The sequence below is a fragment of the Thunnus albacares genome, chromosome 1, assembly GCF_914725855.1.
Source record: "Thunnus albacares chromosome 1, fThuAlb1.1, whole genome shotgun sequence".
Classification (NCBI taxonomy): Eukaryota; Metazoa; Chordata; class Actinopteri; order Scombriformes; family Scombridae; genus Thunnus; species Thunnus albacares.
This window is the reverse complement of record NC_058106.1, coordinates 16,216,445-16,240,696: the sequence shown is the minus strand read 5'-3', so window position 1 is coordinate 16,240,696 and position 24,252 is coordinate 16,216,445. Positions and strand designations below refer to the sequence as shown.

At 39.5% G+C, this 24,252-nt stretch overlaps 1 protein-coding gene across 5 annotated transcripts in view; it reads right to left on the bottom strand.

Moving 5' to 3' along the window:
- Positions 1-24,252, bottom strand: part of ush2a (Usher syndrome 2A (autosomal recessive, mild)) — a 237,482-nt gene that overhangs the window by 202,076 nt on the left and 11,154 nt on the right. For all 5 annotated transcript variants that reach the window (XM_044346023.1, XM_044346054.1, XM_044346031.1 and 2 more), the window contains exons 5-9: positions 23,328-23,496; positions 8,265-8,400; positions 4,415-4,478; positions 3,583-3,684; positions 3,160-3,349 (exon numbers count right to left, since the gene is read on the bottom strand). In XM_044346023.1, the coding sequence (XP_044201958.1) occupies positions 3,160-3,349; positions 3,583-3,684; positions 4,415-4,478; positions 8,265-8,400; positions 23,328-23,496 (661 nt within the window). The remainder of the gene's footprint in view (positions 1-3,159; positions 3,350-3,582; positions 3,685-4,414; positions 4,479-8,264; positions 8,401-23,327; positions 23,497-24,252) is intronic.

Below are 24,252 nucleotides of genomic sequence, written 5' to 3'. Positions count from 1 at the left end.
GGATTATCCTCCACAAACGTCTGGATGAGACACTTCCTTTTCTGCAGGCACTCATCTGGCTCGGAGTACATTGTATTTGGGTCCAAACACATCATGTTTTGTACTATGGAGTACTTCAGAGGGCACTTATCCAGAGCCTTCTTGCAGATGCTTGAGAGGGCAATCTCACAGTCTTTGTTAAACTGCAAGACACCAAGCTTGTTTACACTGTTTTTGGCCCCCAACAGTCCCTGACGAAAGTAAGTGGTTTTTCAAACCTCCAGAATAATTACACATACTCAGCAGTTGGTTAACATTAATTCAGCTGTACATATCAAACTACAGATAAAATATTAAAAATTGGTCACAAATATTTGACTTGACCTAAAATGTTTTTTACTGTGCACTTTAATTACAGATTGTGTATTTCTCTGTATTTCTTCATGGCATCATGCTCATGTAAAGCACTTTGTGACGATTGTCTGTGAAAAGCGCTATATAAATACATTTTACTTACTTTACTTACTTAAAATTGCCTTGACATTCTGCAACACATCATTATTGAATTGCTCTGATTAATAAAAGGCATGAATATACTGGATGTCCCACCTTGAGGGCAGCTGCTGCACCCATACCGATTAAATTTATGAATGTGAGTGGTTGTGTGGTTAGGGGAGAATGTGTGAGTTTGTGGGTGCACATGTGTGTTGCAGCTTGCAGGCAAGTAGATAAGTATAACTGGACAGATGAAATAGGTAGGAAAAGTATTGTGGAAGAGATGGGACTTGTTTAATAAGTAGAGATAAGTAGAGCATTTACTGATGTATGCGGAGTATGTGTACAAGGGGAATGAGTGTGGGGAAGGGTTAGGGGAATATGTTGTATATGATCTTGTATACGATTTTATGTCGATGAGTGTATGTGCCCAATTCATTAAACGGAAAAAGAAATATTAACTCTTCAATTAAAGTGCTTGTCATATGAACAAAGCTGGTCAGTAGCCTAAACAGGACTACAATGGAGTCAGTTTACAACACAAGAAAGATACTGAATAATTACCCTGATCAAATCATCCAGGTCTTTCCAGAGGAAGGGCGTTATTGGAGCATCCGTCTGGTATTTTGTCAGAAAACGTAGGAAGACTCTTGAAATGGCCAGAAGAAGGGATCTATTCGGGCCTCAGTGATGGTGTCATATGACAATAACCCCAAGTCCATGTACTTCACAATGGAGGGCCAACCTTCAACTGCTCTTTCAACTGCTGGCAAGTTTTCAAGCCACTGATGGCAACAGAAAGGTTAAGGAAACGTTGAGGAACTGTTGCAGAACTGAAGTCCTCCTTCTTGCTGGTGCACAGTTGAAGAGAGAGTGCAGGGCTCTGGGCACTTTCTACATCTGTCACACTGCAAAACCACTCTTCAAAACTAACCACAACTTCGAGTTGAGCCCCAGCAAATTGCTCACCCTGTTCTTTTTGTATGAGCTCCACAAACATCCAACTAACATTGGGTCCATCTATCCACATGGAAAACATATTCTTAAGCTTGAGTTCCTTTGTACACTCCTGCAAATGTGAAAAATAAAAATGCCATATAAAAAACAGCCAACTTCTTACTAATACAACAATGATACGCACAACAATTGACTAAGTCATGTTATCCATTTATATATTCCCTTTTATATTATTCTAGATGTGTTGCTTTTGTCCTCTTTGAGTGAGCAAACACCAAGACAAATTCCTTGTATAAAAATTGCTTGGCAATAAATATCATTCTTATTCTATGCCAATAAAAATGGGTCCAGGCCTAACATTACTGTAGCAGAGAGCATGAAAAGGAATAAAAAAGCAGTTTGAACAAAATCGCATTTTTGCCTAAGTAGTCAAGGGTTTGTCTAAGTTTGTTAAGTTGTTACTGCATAGCTCACATGGCTTACCTTGAAATGTTCCAACAAGTCATCTGCTGTTGAATGGCCCATGAATTGTGATCAAAAGAAATAGAATTGAACGTGGGTGCCAGTTTCATTGGTTGTCCAATGTCTTCCATGCAGGTCTAGTTGTTTATTCTTAGTGGTCCTGTTCATGCTCCCGTCGAACATAATGACAAATGAATCTTAATTCACTCTTGAGATGAACTCCTTTTTCATGTAAGGAGCAAGTCCAAAGCACACAAGGTGAGCTGTCTTGTCCCTTTCACAGGTGAATGTTTTGCACTTTTGGAATCAGGAAACATTTCCCTGAACGCTGTGTGGATGTCGTCATTTGAAGTGTATGAGTGGTGGCGACTTATTGTACATGCAAATCCCACAGCACTTCTGCCCTCAACCTGGCTGTCAGAGAGAAAGTGCTGAATACTGTCAGATGACTGGTACTGGGGCCTGAAGGCTTTGCCAGAGTGGACATATTCGCAGTAGACAAATCATCTCTAGTACATACAGCTAAACTAGCAGTGCTGTAGCAGTGAACGACTTGATGGATACTTTTTCGAGTGCTAGCAAAGCGCTTGTGCTTTTCAGATTTCATATGAGAATCCAGTGCTTTACAACCCATTGTCCGAAATTTGAATGTTTTGCAACAGAGTTCATTTTGCGCCTCATACGAATCGCTGGATGGTTTCAGCCAGCTACAATATTTGTCATCCACCAACCACTTCTCATTAAATTTGCATTTATCCATGGCTGAGCCTGCATTGCTTGCTCACAGTGTTGTGTTCTTGGTTTTTTTTTTTCCTTTTTCCCCACTGCATCCCTCAAATCAGGAGCTGAATAAATACGTTCTTCTTCTGGGTTAAAATGCAGATCACAGCCACACAAGGCGTACCGCCAACTACCAAGCAGAGTATATGCTACGTATTTAACGTACAAACAAATAGCTATTGGACATTGTGGAAATGGTCACTGTTGTGGGATATGAAATATCAGTAAAATAAAACATAAAAACTGAACAAAACATAGACAAGCTCATTCATTTTGCCCCAAATCAAATTTAATTCCTCCCCTCCTGCAATTCCAGACATTTTAAGACATTTTTAGACCTTGAATATCAAAAACTAAATTTAAGACGTTTTAAGACTTTTTAAGGATCTGCAGGGACCCTGATTGCACATCTGTCTGACTGTCATTATTGTAACATGACCTGTGTGTGTCAACTTACATGCACATTTGTGATATTGGATGTGTTACCTGGTACTGTCCATTAGCAAAATCCACTGTAATAGTGACTCCTTCATCCAGTTCCTGTGTAGTCATGATCTTAGAAAGCCATGTGGTGCCCATGTCTTGATCATTGATGTAGCTGAGTGGATGGGCATTAAGGTTCAGTCTTAAGACTCTGTCATTGGTGGTGTCCTCAACAGCATTGGGAATACAGTATCTGTTAACAGTGGCAGTAAACGTTTTTCAGTTTGTTAAATTAAAATGTGATCATATTTAATATTAACAATAAAGACTTCATAATCTCTAAGCAGGGTTCAGCTTTGTAGAAGCTTTGAGTGATGACAAAGTCAAGCTCATCAAATCATAAATATACAAAAGATATTTATGATACTGAATATTTAGAATATACAGTCCACTATTACACGTAAAAAAGAAGTTGTGATACTGTACCTCTCTACTAAAGGGTGCACTCTGGGATGACTGGGAGGACATCGACACTCTGACTGGGAATGGAGCTGGGGCAGGACACCTGAGTACACCTCTACTATTTCCCTGTTAAAACAAAAAACAGTACAGTACATTAAGCTACACCAAAATACTGAAGACGAATTCATTTAAATCTCTGCTAAACTTGGGAGATGAAGGAACACATTTGCAGAAATTTAATATCCCCCCCCTAATCTACATATCTTTATTTTATCTAAAAATAACAAACAATTAAGAACAAAAATGACAGTGACTGAACAAGCTAAACAAAATAGCTTGAGATAAAATCTTAAAGCACCTGTTGATGGGCTTTTGACTGAACATTTAGTGCAAAGTGAAAAATCAAAGGCATAATTTGAAAACTCAATCCTTCATTTTGTCTCTCCCCAGTCCTGATGAGACACACTTGTAAGTCCTTACTGTGTGGAGTACATCACTGGTAAGCAAAACACTAATTGCCTTGTATTGAATGGTAGGAAAATCCTCTGGAAGCAGTATGGATCTTAAGATGCAACGATTAGCCTTCCCCTTCTTTCCTTCTACCACCTCTCTCTTTATCACTCCACACTGCTCCGCTTCCCTTGTTGTCTTAATCTATATAGTATCTGTCTATTTCTCCTCATCTCTATCCTTTTCTCCCTTTTTTTCAATCTGTCAATAGATATCACTTCTTTTTGCATCAACCATGATTCCCTTCCTCCTCCCCCCTGACCCATCCATTCACAGTACTCATTTCCTTTAGTCTGGCTGTTCATTCATCTTTAAATGTCTCTCTACGTCACGCTATCCATCTCACCTGTTGGTCAGAGTGGCAGGATAAAATCTAAAGTCCTGCATCCGCCCAATGAACTGATTAGACCCTGGAGAGATGAAAAGAGAGGAGAAAAGAACATAAAGAAGGTGTTAATGGGTTTGCACTGAAGGCAGTGAGTGAGGATTTCACAGTATTTAGTAGATTATCTTATCAGTTTCTTGATAACAGCTAAGTGAGGCTGCCCATAGCTACTTATATTGGCTAAGTTCATGATACAAAGCTGAACAGGATCTGCTACAGTCTACATTCGCCTCCACTAGAGAGCAGCAAGGCTTATAAGGGCATATTCATTAGCTTGGTATGATGCAAGGCCAAAACAGGTCTATCTAAGAATAATCCGGTATTACCCACTGGCTTCATTAAACTACTAAGGAAAATAGTTCTTTACAGGTTTTATCCAAGAGTAGACCTGCAAAGTTTAGTCGATTAATCAATTAGTTGATCAACAGAAAATTAATCAGCAACTATTTTGATAATCGATTAATCGTTTTGAGTCATTTTGTAAGAAAAAATACAAAAATTCTATCACTCCAGCTTCTTAAACGTGAATGTTGTCTGGTTTCTTTAGTCCTCTATGATTGTAACTGAATATCTTTGGGTTAAGGACTTCTGATCAAGACAAAACAAGATGTTGAGGTGATTATTTTTCACCATTTTCTGACATTTCTCAATTAATCTGTAACGACTAATTGATTAATTGAGAAAATAATCAACAGATTAACAGTTCTAAATCTAAATATATTCAGTTTACTTGCTTATAAGACAAAAGCAGGAAGTGATCGCATTTAAAGGTCTGTAACCACCTTATTTTGGCATTTTAAAAAAATTACTTTACGTGATAAATCAATTAAAAAAAAAATGTTGCTGATGAATTTTCTTGCAATCAACTGATCAATAAGTTATGTAATCATTTTAGCTCAAGCAGGCATGTATGAGTTGGTCTAACAAGTGACAACCAGGAACAAATATTAATAGTAGCACTAAAATAGAAAGAGTACTTTGAGCTGGCTGGCTGACGCTGAGAAGAAAGGATCTGGAGGTAGTTAAAGGCAAAGATGTTGGGACAAGACATGTTCCATATACCAAATATGCCAAGTTGTCCATGTCTCTGTAGCGAACATATATATACTGTTTAATACTGTGTGCTAATTCTCAAGCATATGTCCACACACACATGAAAAAACTGGACCGCACACAAAAAACACCATCAAACACATAAATGAACACAGGCAGGCCCACAACACATCTCTACTCACAACCCTACATATGTGACAATGTTGGATAGAACATAAAAGAATTAAATACACACAATGAAACTGGTCCAAAGGGAGCCAGATTCTTTTAGTGTCCAACAAACTTCTGTCTAGTTTGACAACAACTCTTAGAAGACGGATAACGTCTCTAAGCATCGACAGAACCCCTGCCATGTCTAGCTTTGTCTGCGAGAGTGTGTGTGTGTGTGTGTGTGTTAGAGGCTTTACCATGTGTGTTCCAACAAACATCCTTACTTTAGAGAATGAGAGTGTATGCGTGTGCCTGTGCTTGTATGTGTGAATTTGCTTTTGAGAGAGGCTTTACCGTGTTTGGCTCAAGTACAGTGTGCGACTGTGAGCATGTATGTGCTGGAGGGTGTGTGTGTGTGTGTGTGTGTGTGTGTGTGTGTGTAAAACAGTGTGAGAGTGGGAGAGTGTTATGGGATGTAAGTGTGTTAGAACAGTGTGTGGTTGTGCAGCCTTAGGCTTTGGCTCAGGATTTCTTTAGCGTGTGGAAATGGGATTATGCCTTCCTCTGAAAAGCACTCTCCCTATTGTTACTGGGATGATGCAAGGTATAAGCCTTAATTCTCTCTTCTCTGGGTAGGTCTCTGTCTTCTCTCTCTATGTTTCAGTCTGTCATTCACCGGATCTCTAAGTTGCCTCTTTGTTTTTTGTTGTTTGAGCTAATGACAGTTGATACAGGCAACTAAGAGGTTCATGCAATTTTTTCTGTGTTATGCTTTGCCTCTCTGTCCTTCACTGGCCCTGCTGACTGATACACTCCTGATTGTAGACAATTTCAAAGTTATCATTTAAAGTTATCATTTAAAGTTGTCAGTTTCCTGATGGTTCTGGGGAAACTTGTGGTTACTAGTGTTAACAGCAAGTGCAGTTTAATAGGCAGTTACTTACAGAGCAGCCAAACACATTCTGGTTGTTTTAATAAAGAACTCAGACTAGAATAATTGCATAATAATAACTGTGTGTTCTATTTTCAAGCTGTGCATGGCGCAAGTAGTTTTCTTCACAATAGGGCACAGTACAGTTGGTTGCTGAGAAGTTGGAGGTGCGCAGCTAATCGGCTGCAGGTCTTCATCTAACATCTTGCTCCCTGCGGCTGCTCCCTTTTGTTCCATTACTCCCTGCAACATTTAAAACTGATCTGCTAACATGCCAAAAATGAAAGTGGTCTTGTTTTGTAGACACATTTTTGATAAACAACTGCTGTTAGTGCTAACGTCTGCAACAAAAACAATGTGTTTCCTCATACTTGTTCATAATAATGGCCGCCCTATGTTACACCAATGCTGCACATGCATTAACTTAATACAGCCCTGACACAGTTGTGCGAGAGTGAACAGTGCACAGTGAGGCTGATATCAATGAGATAAAATAAGATAATAAGAGTAATGTTGCATTGTTTGCTGTGAATCCCACATCATGTTTATCAGACTTTGCGCGGCTGTCTCTGGAGCCGCAAAAAGGCTTTGTACAACTTTTTTCACATCTGCAGTAGTACTCCCCAAGACCTGCAGATAAACTTTGATCTGTAAACTCGCTCAAGTTCCCCTTTAAGGTCATATATTTGTGGCTACTTGATCTCAACCATACCTTAGCACCAAATCAGTTCTCTTAAAAGTTACTAATAATCTGTTATTGGCAGCTGATGACGATTGATCGTGACATTCTTATCAGCTATCTTAAAAATATGGTTGCCATTCTTGACAAGTTCTCATCGTACTTATCAGACACACAATTTTCAGTTAGTGGTGTCCCCTCCAAAAACAGACATAGTTGTTAATCAATACATCTGATCAGCATTCATATAATCAATCCACTGATCAGAATTCCAGACACAGCTGCCAGGTTCAACCACCACCCTAAAACACACACAGACACACACACACTCCCCCCCCCACCCCCACCCCCCCAAAGCCAATCACTTGTATTGATCACCACCTCTGATGTGATCTTCAGCTGATCAGATGCTACCTGCCGTGAACTAGGGATCAATGCCTGATAAACGAGAAGAAAAACACTCGTTTATCACCCTGGAGATGAACGGATATCATTTTTCTCTCAATTTCTCTCCTATTGACTCCGAGACGGCTCCCAAGCACCACCAATCAATCACAGATGTGTAGTTGAAGGGGGATAATGGCTGGGAGGAAAATAAAGGTGGAGTAGTCATTGACACCATATTAAGATATACAGACAAGATAAACTAAGAGGTAATTTTTCTCCACTTGGAGGAAAAAAACAGACAGTTGTCTCTGTTAAGGAGGAGGACTGGAGATGAGGCTCATTTTAGGTTTGGAAAACAAATTTCTTCTTCTTTTCTGCTGCAGTTTTAAACACATTCAAACACTGATTACTGACTCTTGATGATACCTGAGCTGGCAGTATTTGAACTAACCTACAGTATAATTGAATGTATAACAAAAATCTCTCTTTCATGAATGAATCAATAATCATTTTAGTTAATTTTGGCATGTTTGTGAGACATTTTATAGCAGTACCACAGAGGAATCCAACCATGTTTACAAAAGACCAAACAAAAAACCCAACATATTTACCGTTAGAGCTGAGTCCCACCCACATGGCACCGTCCTCGCTGATGTCATAGAGTCTGGTGGTCAGAGGTTTTGTGTCAAATGGTGTCCCATCCTCCTCAAGGCCATTCAGAAACAGACTGACACGTCTATCGTGGACCTGGAAATCAGTCAGGATGAGATGTAAGTCAGTGTGCACCAATAAGAACGCAGTCTTTATATTTACAGTGTGTCTGTTATATTTCACAGGTTTTCCAACATTACACTGTAAAGTTAACATTCAATATTTTCTGTGGAAACAGATCAAAAAGAGTAATACATTTCAGAAAATCAGGATTAACCACAAAAAACAACCCATCTCTATGTTTCCCTTATACTGCATGTTAAGCATGACAATGTGATTAGGATGAGGAAGGCACCTGGATTGACTTACAGTGTAATTTATTTTAATGAGCAAACATGGTTGATTTTGTCTAATAACATCTATTCTATATACTGCATCTTGGGGGGAAAAAACAGCACGAAGGTGATCAATTAATAAATAAGCTTTTACATGAAGCATCATTGGATACAATTAAGAGTCCCAAGCACCACAGTGTAACCTAGGGACATGTAAGGGAGCGGCCTGAGGGGCATATGCAGCAGAAAAGGCCTAGCAGCAGGTTACTTCTTGAACACACAATGTCTCAGAGAGTGGCAGCTGGTCTGTGTGTGCATATGTGCATCAATCTACAAAAAGATTATGCACACACCATTAGTGTGTTTTTGCATATCTATGCATGTGTGTGTTTGTGTCTGTGTGCATGTGTGTGTGTGTGAGACCATGTGTGTGTGAATTATACATACGGCTAATCTTCCAGCTCGTTTCCCCAGTAGCAGAAGAGCCTCAGGCTAAACTACCTCAGCCGCAAATTAGCTTTCTGTTTGACCAAAAATCTCTTCTCCGCTCCTTTCCTCTGTCCTTTCCTGATCTGCTGCATGAATATTAAAAACTGCACAGCAGACAACATCGTCAAAGCAGGAGCAGCTCCCTTTCACATCAAACCCAGGCGAAAAGAAAGACGCTTCCATAAGAGGGGCTCTCCCCCCTAAAAAAAACTTTAATGTGCCCTGTCCCACTCTCTCCCTTTGCCCCATCTCTAAATTCCGTGTTTGGGAAACACACTGTGGGACCACTGATAAACCTGACTCTCCCGGTCTTACTAGAATTCCCCTCTCCTTCATCTTTTTCATGTCTCCCTTCTGCTCTGGTCCTCCTTGCTTTGTCCTTTCTCCTCCTCATGAGGTCATCTGGATCCTTCACATTCTTATTTTGAGTTTCCTCACCTTTTTTTTTATTTGCTCCCTCTCTCACTCTCCCTATTTTTCATATTCTCTTCTCTCTCTGTCCATAACTTCCCCCTCTCATCTCCCTTCCTGTCTCTTTCCCTCATGTTTATCTTGCCCTGTCGCTCTCACTTGTTGTCAGCTCTTTAGGGAAGTTGAAAAGGTGTGAGGAGGGAAATAAGTCCAAGTCAAAAAACGCCTTTAGGGGATGAAGGCAGGCCCAGACAAGTGTCTGCCTCTCAGAGGATAGTTAAGACGCCCAGACAGACACTTTCATGATGGCTGATTGAAGACTGGCAAGCACATGAGAGCACAAGAGTGAGCACGGGAGAGAATAAGAGTTTAAAAAAAAGAAGAGAGAAAAAAAAAAAGAGACAGGAGGGAGAAAAAGAAAAGTCAGAGAGCGGGTGTAAGAGACGGAGCTAGAAAAAGGGCCCACTTTAGGAATCTCTAAGCTGAGCTGTGTGGCTCTTGGGGAGATGTGAGGCAGTTGTCAGGCCTGATGTAAATGAATCCTGAAACGCTTCATCCTCCTTAGCTGCCACGCGCCCTTTTGAAACACAGCCAACTCCCCTTTGTTAGCTTTCACAAACACTTTCCCTCCGTTTTTCCCTTTCTCCGTCCATCTGTATTTTTACCTTCTTCTTTCCTCAACCTCTTTGTGTCTTTTAGCCAGTATAACTTCTGAATTTTTTTGAGAATGAAAGAAAAAAAGAGGAGAGAGAGTTAAAGAATTCTGTAGCGGTGATAACTAGTCTCATTTGGACTGTGTCCACTAAGTCCAGAGGAAAGGAAAGGACTACTTTAAACTCTACCTAGCTTCTCCCTTATTTACACAGGATTTGCCATTTCATGAAGGCTTTAACCAACACACTTAAAGGCATCATCACTGCACACATTTTTCAGCCCAAATATCCCCTGCTCCAATCAAACTGGCAGTGTTGAAGTCATTTCCTTTACACTAAGCCATAATAGAGCCATACAAGTAATAATCACTTACTGCAATCAACTCTGTTGCCATAATTAACAAGTGTAATTTTGTAGTATATAATGTATGTGTTTATTACCTTTTTAATTCCAAAGAATGTTATCATGTCATATACTAATCTATTAACCAATGCCAAAGTTTGTGGTCAAATTTTGCTTTAACATTTTACAATATTTAAAAAACAGCTGGGATATAATTTCTTCAATAATCATGCAAACCTAAGCTCCATGACAGTCATTTCCTATTAGGGCTACAGCTAACGAATATTTTCATTATTGATTAATTTTGTTGATTATTTTCTTGATTAATCGATATGTTGTTTGGTCAATAAAATGTCAGAAAATGGTGAAAAATGTCAACAACTGTTTCCTAAACCCCATGGTGATGTCTTCACGTCTTGTTTTATCCACAACAGTCCACAGCCTAAAGATACTCAGTTTACTGTCATAGAGGGCTAAAGAAACCAGAAAATAGTCACATTTGAGAAGCTGGAATCAGAGAATTGGAAAATGTTCTTAAAAAATGACTCAAAACAACTGAAATCAATTATCAAAATAGTTGGCAGTCAATCGAGTAATCGTTGAAGCCTTACTTGTACTATACATACCATTCTTTATGTCTCCAGCATTTATTTTTTCCTTCGCTCATCTCTCCTACAAACTCAAACTCTGTCAAATTAAGGTTAAAGCTGAAACTGGAGGGAGAGATGTGTTCAGAAGGTTCAATCCCAGGCCAGTCTAGATATTGAATCTTAACCCCTGCACTGTAGTCCTGCCACCATTCATTACTCCATTAGTACCTGGCCTGCTTGCCTATAGTGAAAATACTCCTGCAACATTCCTGCACGACTCATGTTCAAAATAACAACAGACCTACAGCATTCTAATATTCTAATATAATATTTCTACATTACATCCTATTACATCCATTTTAGCTACATTTATTTTATGACTTTTGACATCCTGTGACCACAGATGGCTATAAAATTGTTGATGTGCTGTATCACCACCTTTAGGGAGTGCTACAGGTATATTACATGACTATCAAATTAAAAGCACCATACCATATTTTATGTCATTATTTTCTTTTCCTTATTAAATAATTTCCTTCAACTTTGTTCCTAAAGGTTGCTATGCTCTTATGGAGTTTAAAGCACCCTTTCCCCGTGCAAAACCCACTCCACTGGCAATGTTACCACCTAAGCCTCTCTAAAAGCCCAGGGAAACCCTGAGTGGAAAGCTTTTAGTGATCTGTAGACTGGCATTTTGACTAAAGCTCTTCTCGATTTTCACACTCCTGCCAAGCCATGGCTCAGTACACAGTGTGGACAGCAGTGTCTCTTCCAAGCTCACTTTGTAGATGTGGGCAACAAAAGCAAAGGGTGGTAAAGAAAATATACCATGAATAAAAATTAGCCCAACCAGTGACACAAAAATATACAGTCAATAATACATTTTAATAGATAATAATATTATATGGAACTATTATTTTTGTAACCAGCATGGAACCTACTGTGTTAGTATTTCTATTCTGTAAAAGTAAAAAAAAAAAAGGAACACGGATTAAAAAAGAGTCACATGTGTTTTAAAATTAAATTAAAATCACATGCTAGACATGCTAGAATTCTGCACTATGGACAACAAACTTATTTTGTCAGATGACCTGCTTAATTGACCTTTTCTTTTCCTTTTTTTGCACTGGTGAAATCTTGGATAGTTTGCATATATAAGGGATAGATAGCTACTTAACAGTTAACCACAATGATAGGTGAGGAGAGGAATTAGGTGTCTATGGGCCACAGCAACACTTCCTGATGACCTGGGTCATTTTCCATGAACTTGAGCCGACCGCTCAGTGACCTACAGTACACGTTACCACACTGAGGTCATGGCAGATTATTTTGCCAGCATGATTTTCAAGTATATCAAAAATTTGAGGTGAACTTCTGCATTTGAATTTAATTCTTTATTTATTAATGATTTTATTAATAACCAATCAAAAGACAAAATGAGTGTCTGTGTCACTTGAAACTAAACTCTCAGCAATGTAAGCAAACATATATAGCTTTCAAATATGCATGAAATGAACATTTGGTTGTCACATCATATAAGCTGTTCCTTCAAAAATTCTGTAGAGGTGTTTCAAACAGACAGCTGTCATGCTGCAATCACACGCTGAAGCTTTTCAATTCATCACGGTCCAAGAAAGGTTTTACCGCAACACACAGGAATTCACCTGAATAATTCTCATTACTCTACTAAGCAGCCAGGCATTATCCAAACATCTGACATATTGCAGACAGACTTAAAAATAACATTTTATTTATATGTGGAGAAGGGCTATCTTAGGTGTTGACTTTAGAAGCTCAGAAGTGACAGTTGGAGGTCAAATTAAATGAGAGGGACGTTAAAGTTGAATTATACTGGAAACCAATTCGAGATACATATTTTACTGCTGCGCAACTATTATATTAAGAGCTAAAGCAATGTAGAGCTCTATGCAGGAGCTTGATGCTGTATGTGTGTTTGTGTGAGTGAATGTAAGCAGAAATTATGACTGAAATGGGGAAGGGAAGCCCAGAGAACTGTCCCAGTTTGACCTTTCCCACAGAGGATAGTATCTCCCCCTTGTCCTCCACATTTTTCTCACCCACCCAGTCTGCCTCATCGACCCCTCTCCTCCTCTCATCCTGTCTACACAACCCACTTATCATTCATCCCTTCATCTCACCTCCTCTGTCCTATTTTTTGTTTCTCTCATTTCTCTTTCAGGTACTTCCTTCTATCTTTTGCTACCTCCATTCCCTTTTTCTCTGTTTCTTTCCCTGTCTTATTGTCTGCTCTGCACCTGTACTGTATATCCTGCTTTTGTGTGTGTGTTTTTCCTCATGCAAAGTTAGGGTGAAAGAGTAGAGGGTGGTATATGTTTTTAAAACCCTCTTGAGAAAAAATTCTGGGCTGATTTTGGTGCGTATCAATAAAACTGACTTTAAAATTTCACCGTCTTCTTGTTCAACTTCTTCCCCTCTTACACTCTCTGCTTTATTCTTAGTTCCTGTTCTCCTACTCCCTCCTGTCAGTCCTTCCATCTCTTCTTTTCATCTACCCATCTCCACCCTGCTGTCTTGAACTTCACTCACCCAGCTTTTGTTTTCTCGAACCTTCCCCTCTCGTGTTGCTCCTCTCATGCTTGTCTGTTCTTCCTCACCTATCTCCTCCTTTCCATTTAACCTCCTCTAATCCCTGACTCCCAGTCTCTGTCCCCGTGCATCCTGCATTACCAAACTCTCTTCACGCAGGCCCTCTCCTCCAGGCTGTACTACCCTGTGACTGACTGACATGCCACTCACTGATAACACACCTCATTCCACAGCCAGTGAAGCTGTCAATGGGGAGAGAAAGAGAGAGGCTGAAAAGGAGAGAGAGAGAGAGAGAGAGGGAAAGAAAGGAAGGAAGAAAAAGAGAGAGAAAGAAACCGAGACATGATAAAGGGAGGTTTGAGTGAAGAGTTTGGAGAAAGAGATTCTCTAGCGTTGACAGAAGAAAAGTGAATGAAAAATTAAGTATTAAATATGACACGCAAGAATACACTAAATAGACACTGAAAGGAAGACACTGGGTAAAATTAGAGAGAAGAAAGAGAGAAAGAAAGAAACTGTGAATGGAATAGAATCTACAGTTAATAATAGAAGAAGTTGTGTTATTTTAAGAACATCATTTAATAACAAGTGAGGGTTATTGCAAAGAATTTGGGTTTTAATTGGGTTCAGGCTCATTAAATCATTCAGTGGAATGAATTTGAGTCATACAGTATTAAAACAGTATCAATGTCAGTTTAAGGAGGGCTGGGTGCAAATTTTGGGCACAGTCAATATTCAACAAGACAAGATAAGACAAAAGGGTGATAAATATGCACAAAATACTTTGAATCATAGTATTGTGTAAAAAGACCATAAGAAAACACTGAAAAGAGGAAGGTAACACAGTCAGAACAGAGAGAAAAAAAAGCTGATCCAAGACAATGAAGGAAGAGAGAGTGTGAGAAGAAAAGGAATATATAAAAAAACATGGTTCTAGTATGTTCCTCATATAGTTGCTTATTGCAAAGTTAATTGTGTACATTACCATTGATGCAACATAAATCACTTTGTTTCTGCAACAAATGTTTGTATAACGGGCAACAATCTCATGAAGGTCCCAACAGCTCACTCAAACAAAACCTGATCACCAGTAGCTCACCAGAGCAACCACAGTTGCCAAGTCCGCTTATTATAAACAACTTTGGGCTTGTTTTTCTGTAAAGTCACTTACAAATATTGGTAGTCATGGGTTACGCTTTTTGGGCTTGTTTCTAAAGTGTAGTTGCTTATTTGGACTTGCTCCCTATACGTCTAACGTTAAATAAAGTTTGACTGAGCTCAAAGTTGTCAAATATTAGCTGCCTGCTTTCAGAACCACGCAATACTAAGTCAACGTTAAAATCCTTAGCTGCACACTGGTGGTTCACTGGTTAGTGCACAAGGGGGTTAAACAAACAGGAACAGAACTAGGCTAAAAGTTATTAAGGTGTGTATGTGTGTGTGATTTGTGTGTTACAGAGGAACAGAGCTGATGACAAGACAAGGAGGACAAGGACAAGAGACGAGTTTTTTTTCTATACATTCATTGAGAAGGCCAGTCAAAGGCCTAGTAGCCTATGTGGGGTTTTTTTTAATAATTGTTTCAAAAGGCCAACAAGACATCTTTGTTTTCCCTTCACTGATATAATTGCTTGGCCAGTTTGTTATATGCAACTTCTTGACTTTCATTTTCATTCATTCATTTATTCAATCTTCATTTTTTGTTGGCCAGTTGGTTTTGTTCTAACTTCATTAGAGCTAAAAATAAAAATGTAAAGTTACAAGTCACAGTATTTTTGAAATCAGTTGTGTGTGTACGGTCACTGTGACTGATTTTTATCTTTTGGTCTGGACATGTGCAGGGTGTTTTCTATGTTGTCATGACTTTGATTTCAGGTAGATCAGTGATTTGCAGCACCAATGTTGGGAACTAGTACTGGTCCATGCAGTGTTGACCGGCTTCCCTCAACCCCACCACAACAGAGACCCTCCTGAAAGCCACAGTGTAATTAGAAAACTACACAAAAACATCTCTGGGACAATCTCAGCTTGAAAAACTTGAAAAACAATGGGACTTAGATCATCTTAATCTCAGGATACTTTTGGGAAACAGGTCGCTGATATTCAAATATATTCCAGTTCTCCACATGTAAACTGCAGTATGTAAAATAAAAGTGTAATGTGACTTAACGCATAACCAGCTCTCCACTTTTGCATCTCCAGGCACACTGTCACCTTTCTCTCTCTTTCTCCCTCTCTCTCTCTCTCTCTCACTTCTGCTCTCCTGTTATTGCTCTCCCTCTCCTTGTTATTCACCCTCCAAGCCTCTCTCACCTTCTTTAGTCCTCTCTCCCCCCCCTCTATACTTGCCCCTACCCACTATGAACTGTTAGCAGCTCTGATGTACAGCCAATATTCTCTCCATCATATTAGGACGGCTGCAGTGTGTAAAGAAAGAGATAGGGAGAGGAAGAGAGGAGGAAAAGGAATAAAAGAATAGGGAGAGGGAGAGAGAGAGAGAGAGAGAGAGGAGACACATTTGTTCTACTCATCCCAGCGCTAAAAGATACAATTACCTCTCACAGCATATTATCCATGTTTTATACCAGCCCAGGGCCCCATGCCTTTGCCTTGCCGCGCTCACACCATGTAAGGCCCATAATTTAACACTAGCTATGACAGTTTATTTAAGAAAAGAAAATTGTCTCCAGGGAGATGGAGAGGGAGAGAGAGACAGTGTGTGTGTAAGGAAAATGAGAGTAAAAGAGGGAAGGACAAAGAAGGTGGAGGGGGAGAGACAATGAAACAGGGGGAAGAGAAGGAGAGATAGATGAGGCAGAGAAAGAGAGAAAGGGAAAGTCGTCTTCAGGAAGAAAAAAAAGCTGAGAGAAAAGATAAAGAGAGAAAAAGAAAGAGGGGGGACATATATATAAGATGACATGCCAACCTTTTAATAAAGACCATAAGTCTCTAAGACTTTTTCTTTCTAAGCAGAAAGCAAAGAGGGGTCTCTTTAAAAAAAAAGAGAGGCATTCATGGGAGGGAAGGAAGGAAGGAGGAACATATACTGTACACTATCACATTATGAGAGGGGAGAGATGTGCAGAAAAATTATTTTGGACCAGGGCTTAGATGCACTGAGTAGAGTTCTGCTACGCAACAGATCTACACAGGGTTTCAGGTATCAGATCGAGAAAGTATCAGGTTTTGGATCCATTCCGGCCTTTGTAATTTGGGTCGCATTCGGATTTGGATCATATTTTTTCAAGTCTGTCTTAAAATAACACTCACATGTGCATATGTACATTGAAAAAGTTATTGGTCGCTGTAAGATCCACAAAAAGATCTGTCTCCAAAGTGATTTTGATATAAGTGATGGCAGACAAAATCTGAGCAGTAGTCCGAGTTGAGCAAATCAAGGGCCCTATCTTAATCTTCAGTCAAATTGAGGACAGCAATTTCTCTGAGACAAACGTTTCAATTGATACATGCATAAATGATGTTTATTTGGAAAGCTGTAGGAGACTCAGACAGCTCGGCCCGATATAAGCCATTTCCCCAAATCTCTATAATCGAGCTGGTGAGTGCAAAGTCAGCATGACCCATAGAGCCATGATGGCCACATTTATGGAAAATAGATCAGGTTGAAATAAACCAGTTATCCTTTAAATTTGGCAGTGGGTTCAGTAAGGTTGGGTCTTACAGACAGAAGTATGAGCAGGTTCAGGGTCTCAATTTCAGGCCCGTGCAGAATTGTAGCACTAGGCAGAAACATTGGTTTGATATTGATATGATTTGTTTATCATTTACAATATTGTGGTTATATTTTATATTTGTTTTGCGTTTAATAGCGCTACTAACCTATGCCATGAAACTTGTACTTTAGTGGATATTTCTGCCCTTGCTGCACACATTTTTAGCACTCATATCTCAAAGCTCCAGTGGGAATGACACCACTAACCCTGGCTGTGCTAGTGCCTTGCTCTCACTAGCCACATTGCACACTGGGATGAAACGCTGATGTAAAATAAATAAATAAATCAATGAATTTAAAGACAGAAAAACCTGAACCCCACCACACACACACACACACACACACACACACACACACACACACACATACACACCTTTCTCTCTCACTATGTAATTGATGCCAGCCTTGTGCCCTTTTGCTTCCTGTGCCAGCAGGCAGAGGGCAAACATAGAGGTGTCCGCTTCACCCCTACGTAACAACCTTGCCTCACCTTCACACACATGCACGGAACCACACATATGCACACACACACATATAATTACATGCACGCAAACACACACGCATAGCCTACAGAAACATGCACAAATAGTGCCCCCATGCCTGTACATATAGTCTATGCACATGAACACACGCACACACACACACACGCACATACTCATCTGTCTCACAATCTGTCTCTGTCATGCTACATGGGACAGAGAGAAAAGTGTGCAGGACTGTGTGAGAGTTTGCATGTGTGTGAGTGAAAATGTTGCCTTTTTTGCCAGGGAGCCGCACACACTAAAAAAAATGCACAAAACACTTCTGCTACTGCATATGTCATCAACCATCTGCATAAGGTTTTGATGTGTCCTATTTCTTTCCTCTCTTTATATCAAATGTTACATTACTCTTACAGTAAACACATACCTTACAGATGCTTTACATTCATTAAGCAGCCTGTCACAGTAGCAGTACCCTCGTCTTGAAGGTTCGAATATTGAAAGTTGGGAGTAGGGTATATTGAGATAATGCATGTACTGTCTGTATTAACACTACTGAAGATGAATCCTGCACCAGCGCTAAAATAGGGGCTTAACCAAAATCAAGCGAAAAAGGGAGTTACTCTAAGAATCCTAAGTCATGACATGGGACACTGAACGCACATTTGACCATTTATAGGTGACTTCTGGTTACGGTAAATACATGTTTACCAACATTCGCGTAAGACTTTGCTCCAGAGCTGTAGTACCACTTCATATTTTCTTAACAGTTCTGTTTCTCCTCTCTTCTCTCTCTCTTTATCAATAGGCAAGAGACCTTTGACAAAAAAGCAACCTGCCGTTTCTGTGTTTAATTGTGTATCTCGTGTGGAGGTTATGTATGTGTGTGTGTGTGTGTTTAATGGTAAGAAAGTAAGACAAAAAGGGAGTGTGTATACGTGTGTGCACACACAAGTGTTAAACATTCACGCTGCTGTGTTTGGTCGTGATGGGACCGGTGTGACTGGTTGTCCCTGCCACTGCCTCTTCCGATAATGCTGATTTGCTCAGGCACTAACAGACAGACCCCTCTGGGGGTCCTCCAGGCACACAGTCAATCACAAGTACTCCAAAAGATAGTACCACAAAGTTATTTAAATCATGAATTATTTTCCTTTCCAATGTCTAGATTTCCCATAAGACTTACAGTACATCTCCAACTTTTAGGTTGTGTGTTCCCCTTTCACTACAATAACATAATAGAACAGCATGCCATTGAGGCATATTAGATAACTGCCTCTCTGTAAAGCCCACTCACTCACTCACTCACTCACTCACTAGATACACAGAAGTTATCCAGTTCCTCTCAACAGTACTGCATTTACAGTGGATTGGGCGCAGGTGAACATGACAATAACAACATCGAGAGCCTCTAGTTTCATGGCAGTAAATTGGCAGTTACAGCCAATAACACCATTAATTAATGTGAGGAGACTCTGGATAGGATGCACAAACTGACAGCCCCTGTAATATATATGTATATGTATAATACTAATTAAAATGGTAAACTAGACTTCAAAGGAGTTGCTTCTGTTCTATGCTTCCATAACTAACACTATGAAGTCATGTTTTTGCCCAAGTATTCACTTATTTGTTGCCTTCTACCAAACAGAGTACTTTTTTGTACTGTTTTTGACAAAGCCATTACTTTGGGGTCCAGCAAACAGTCAAAAAAAGATAATACCAAGAAAGCTGACTTTTCAGTTAGTGACACAGACATGTCTGCTCTGACTGCTCTGCTCGAACATCACAGAGTCACCCTATCAGCTGATTTGAAGTCAGTGTTTGTAGCCATTGAAACAATGCTGGACATAATTCAGACTCTCAGACCACAAACAGCGAATTGGTTCTCTCAAATTAAATGCAGCAATGATTAGCCAGAGCATTCAGGCCTTAGAGACGAAGTGTACAGACCTAGCTGGTGACAATGCTAAATTGCAGCCCTCGCCGCTAAACCAAAGCCCAGGGAGAAACCCAGATGAGTCATAATCTGCTTCCACAAGCTCCAGACTAAAGGTCTGGTGGTAGCTTCTGAGACTCCCTCTCAGAAGCTAAGCTAAACTTTGGAGGTTTTGGAGATGCATGCCAAATGTAATGAGGGACCTCTACAACCTTGGCTTAAACCCTGCTCTGCACTACCCAGCCAGACTGTTAATCACGACTAAAGATGGTGGTAGGAGGCAGCCATCGTCTAAACACCAGCGTCACATGGCTCAGGACGCCATGGGGGGGGACCTGCACCCTGGTTTACCTATCGAGTTTAGCTACTTGCATTAATAATGCCACAATTTTATTTTATTTCTTTTATAATAAATGAGCCTTGCTTATCACTTCCAGTTTTTGTACTGGGCGAAATCATGTGTATGTATGTATGTATGTATGCGTATATATCAACAATTAATTATACATAATATTAATTCTGCTAAAATGTACAGAAAGTCCCACAGTATACTGACTTCAAATTATCACCACACTACACTGAACCACTTCCCTCACTTCCCCCCCTCTCTCCTCCTCTCTCAATCCATCCCTCCCTCCCCCAGGCTACCTCTTTTTCCTCTACTATTCTCTACATCGTTACCATAATCAGATAAGACAACTACCTAGGGAGCACCAGCATCCCTACAGCACCTTGCTCGTGGCACCATGTGTGTACATGTGTGCATGTGTGTATGTGAGTGTGTGTGTGAATTGCTCCTGGCACTTGGAAACCCGTATTCCTTTTGACTGTCTTTTTTGGTGTTTTGAGCTTTTCAAACCGACAGATGACTGGTGTGTGTGTGTGCGTGTGTGTGTGTGAAGTGTGTGTGTGTGTGTGTGTGTGTGTGTGTAGGATGGTTTCTAAATTACCGAGCTCCTTCATAGGGTAATGTCTGTATTGTGGCTGACAGACTGCTACAAATTATCGCTGAACTGTGAGTATGTGAGTGTGTATCTGTGTGTATGAGTGAGAGAGTGAGTAGATAAGTGTGTGTGCATGCATGAGAACGGGAGTATGCGAATGGTGTTTGAGTGTCAAGGATGATTATGTTATTCTTCTGAATGGTCAAAGCAGATCACATCACCATAACCATTAAACTAAAGGCAGACTGATTCACGAGAATACACACACACACACATACACACAGTTGCAAAACACCTCCAAACCACACAAGCAAAACGTGCTTACAGCAAAATGCCTACGAGCCTTATAGTTTCACATGCCTACATGGACATGTGAAACACACATATATACTGTAAATAGACATATATAAACACCTGATCCCTACGGGGGAATACACACATACTGTACACACAGAGTTGCGAGCGATTGAGCCATCAGCAGCGCCACATTTAGCACATTTAACAACACTCTGAACTGCTAAATTACTGTACTATGCATCAACACCAATCAGCCAGCAAGTAAACAAAGCAGTCGAATTAGATTTTCTGACCTGGCACAATAATTTTCCCTTTGAGTACTGGTCACCATGTATAACCTGGCTTTATTCCTGGCTTCTCACTCTAGCCTTAAATTGTGCTAAACCAAAAAAAAAAAAAAAACAATGAATACACATTCCTTTTATCTACTTGCATTTGGCACTTTCATTGTTATTTTTAAAACTATACTTTGCTTGTTATAGAATACACAGATGGATGTGTTAAACCAAGAAAAAAGTTAATTACTGGAAACTCAGTTTGAAATATGACTGTCATAATCATCCACAAGTAGCTATTACAGACAGAAGATTCACTAGATTCTGATCTGCTCCCCTTTGCCCTGTTAATCTGTTGTTGTTTGTTGTAAATACAACCTCAAAACAATCATCTTCAGTTTCATAGAAAAACCTTTTCTAGCATTTCAGTGGTGGTATAATACATTTTACTATATTACATTATAGCTGCTCAGCACTAGAGGAACAGTAAAGGAGAGCTGATCCATGATCATGTAGAGCTGTATAGTATATTACAACAAAAAGATGTTGGGCAGGCCAATACACCCAACTGCTACACATCTAATTCAAAAGAGGACGTGAGATTTTGTTCTTCCATTACTTTTTGTGATTTGCTACATACATTTTACATTTACCACATGAAATGTAGTAAATGTAAATTCTTTCAAATCGATCACCTGTGCTTTGTTTTGAAAATGTGTTGCAGACAAACTGTAATAAGGGCTCTCAAAAACTGGTGCCAGGTCAAAAAAAAATGTGGGTCCAAAGATTATACTGATAAAAAGCAGACAATCAAACAACTTAAATTACAGACACTTATAGTGATAAGGCTTGTCATGGTGACCATGTTTTCTTCCCTACTAGCCCTGGTGTTATTCAGAGATGCTGAAAGAGAGATTGTCCAGTGGAGCAATCTGTAAAATGATACTCTTAAACAGACTAGACACACACACACACACACACACACACACACACACACACAATCATTTGGGGTCTCAAGACTCTTTCCCACTCCAATAGCTGCCATTTCAGAAAAAATCAGAGCTAATGAAAGCCTTTTTTGTCCATGACAGCCTTCTATTTCTAACCTCTAATGCCTTCTAAAATTTCTAGTTGATGTACCACTTGGGTCAACCTGTTCTGAGAAAATAACGAAAAAGAAGTAACGAAAAGAAAATGAATAAAATGAAATAAATTCATACATGGTTATATTTAGGGCTGGTACAATATATCGATATTATATCAATATCGTGATATGAGACCAGATAACATCTTAGATTTTGGATATCATAATATTGTGATATGGCATCAGTGTTGTCTTTTCCTGGTCTTAAAGACTGCATTACAGAAATTATGTAATTTTCTGAACTTACCAGACTGTTGTAGCTGTTCTATTATTTGCCTTTACCCACTTAGTCATTATATCCACATTACTGATGATTATTTATCAAAAATCTCATTGTATAAATATTTTGTGAAAGCACCATTAGTCATCCCTACAATATTGTCACAATATCAATATTGAGGTATCTGGTCAAAAATATTGCGATATTTGATTTTGTCGATATCGCCCAGCCCTAGTTATATTACATATTACACTACTTACAGAAATTAAAAGTTTTTCCTTTTATATATATATATATTTTTTTTTTCTTTTACCTAAGGATCTTTACCTAAGGAGTCTACCAAACTTTAATCTACTGTACAGTATCTCCACCATACCAACACCACCCACAAATTACATGACAACAGTACTACATCAGAGTACCCACAAACATCTGAATATAACCACCAATTAGAAATGAATAAATGAGTGAACTTCACAGAGAATAAATGGGGTGCAGTTAGTTTTCCACATGGGACATACTGTGCATGCTTTTTAAATGTATGGAAAGTGTAAGGCATTGTCTGTGTATGTGTTTTTGATGTAATGTGTGTTTTGTTACCTGCAAAACAAGGTGCGTCCACCTCTCCAGTGCAAGTCGTCCCTCTGTTCTGAAGCTGACCATTAGAAGAGTCTGACTGCTGTACTGACCGTACCGCAGGGTGACCACCTGCTCAGACACGGTCACAGAAAAAACTAACTTCTGCCCTGAGCTCTTCTCCAGCAGCATCCTAAGAAACAAAAACACACATATATACAGTGTCAATAAACAATATTTATGAATTTATTCACTATTTCAGCAGCAGGAGACAGTCCATTTGAATATTTGGCAGTGAGGAATTGTTTCAGCTTAACCCAGAAAACACAAAGAAGAGTGGACTCCAAAACCCATGGAGTCGAGCGCCACTACGTGCAGTCTCTCATTCTGACATTTACACATGGAATATTAATATTTTACATGACTGCTAGGTTTCTGCTGCTACACTGGGTGCAGACACACACACGCACACCCTCCACGTGTCATATTAACCACCATCGCTGACATTTTATGGGAAATCATGGCTTTTATGAACCCAGAGCAGCATACCCTATAAATCACAGATAGATGTATGCATGAGAAAAAGAGCATGTGTATGAATGTCTTCACATGCATGTGTGTGTGTGTGTGAACCTGTGAGTGGGACAGATAGAGAATAAGTGCAAGAAGAAATAAAGTACAAATTGGTGAGAGTTATATCTGATATAAATATGATTTAGTGGACTGAGAATGCTTCTTGTGTCAAAGGTGCTTTTGCTTTTTATATAAGAATTCTGATTTATTTAATCCAATGTTGGGGCAGAACAAAGAAAAAGACAAGGCGTCAACAGCTGGGAGGAGCAAAAAAACTTTTACAAACTTTTTTGTAATAATGCCAACAAATCAGTCTTTCTGTTATATTTAACATCACGTGTTTGTGCATTTCTGCCATGTATTGTCCATATACAAA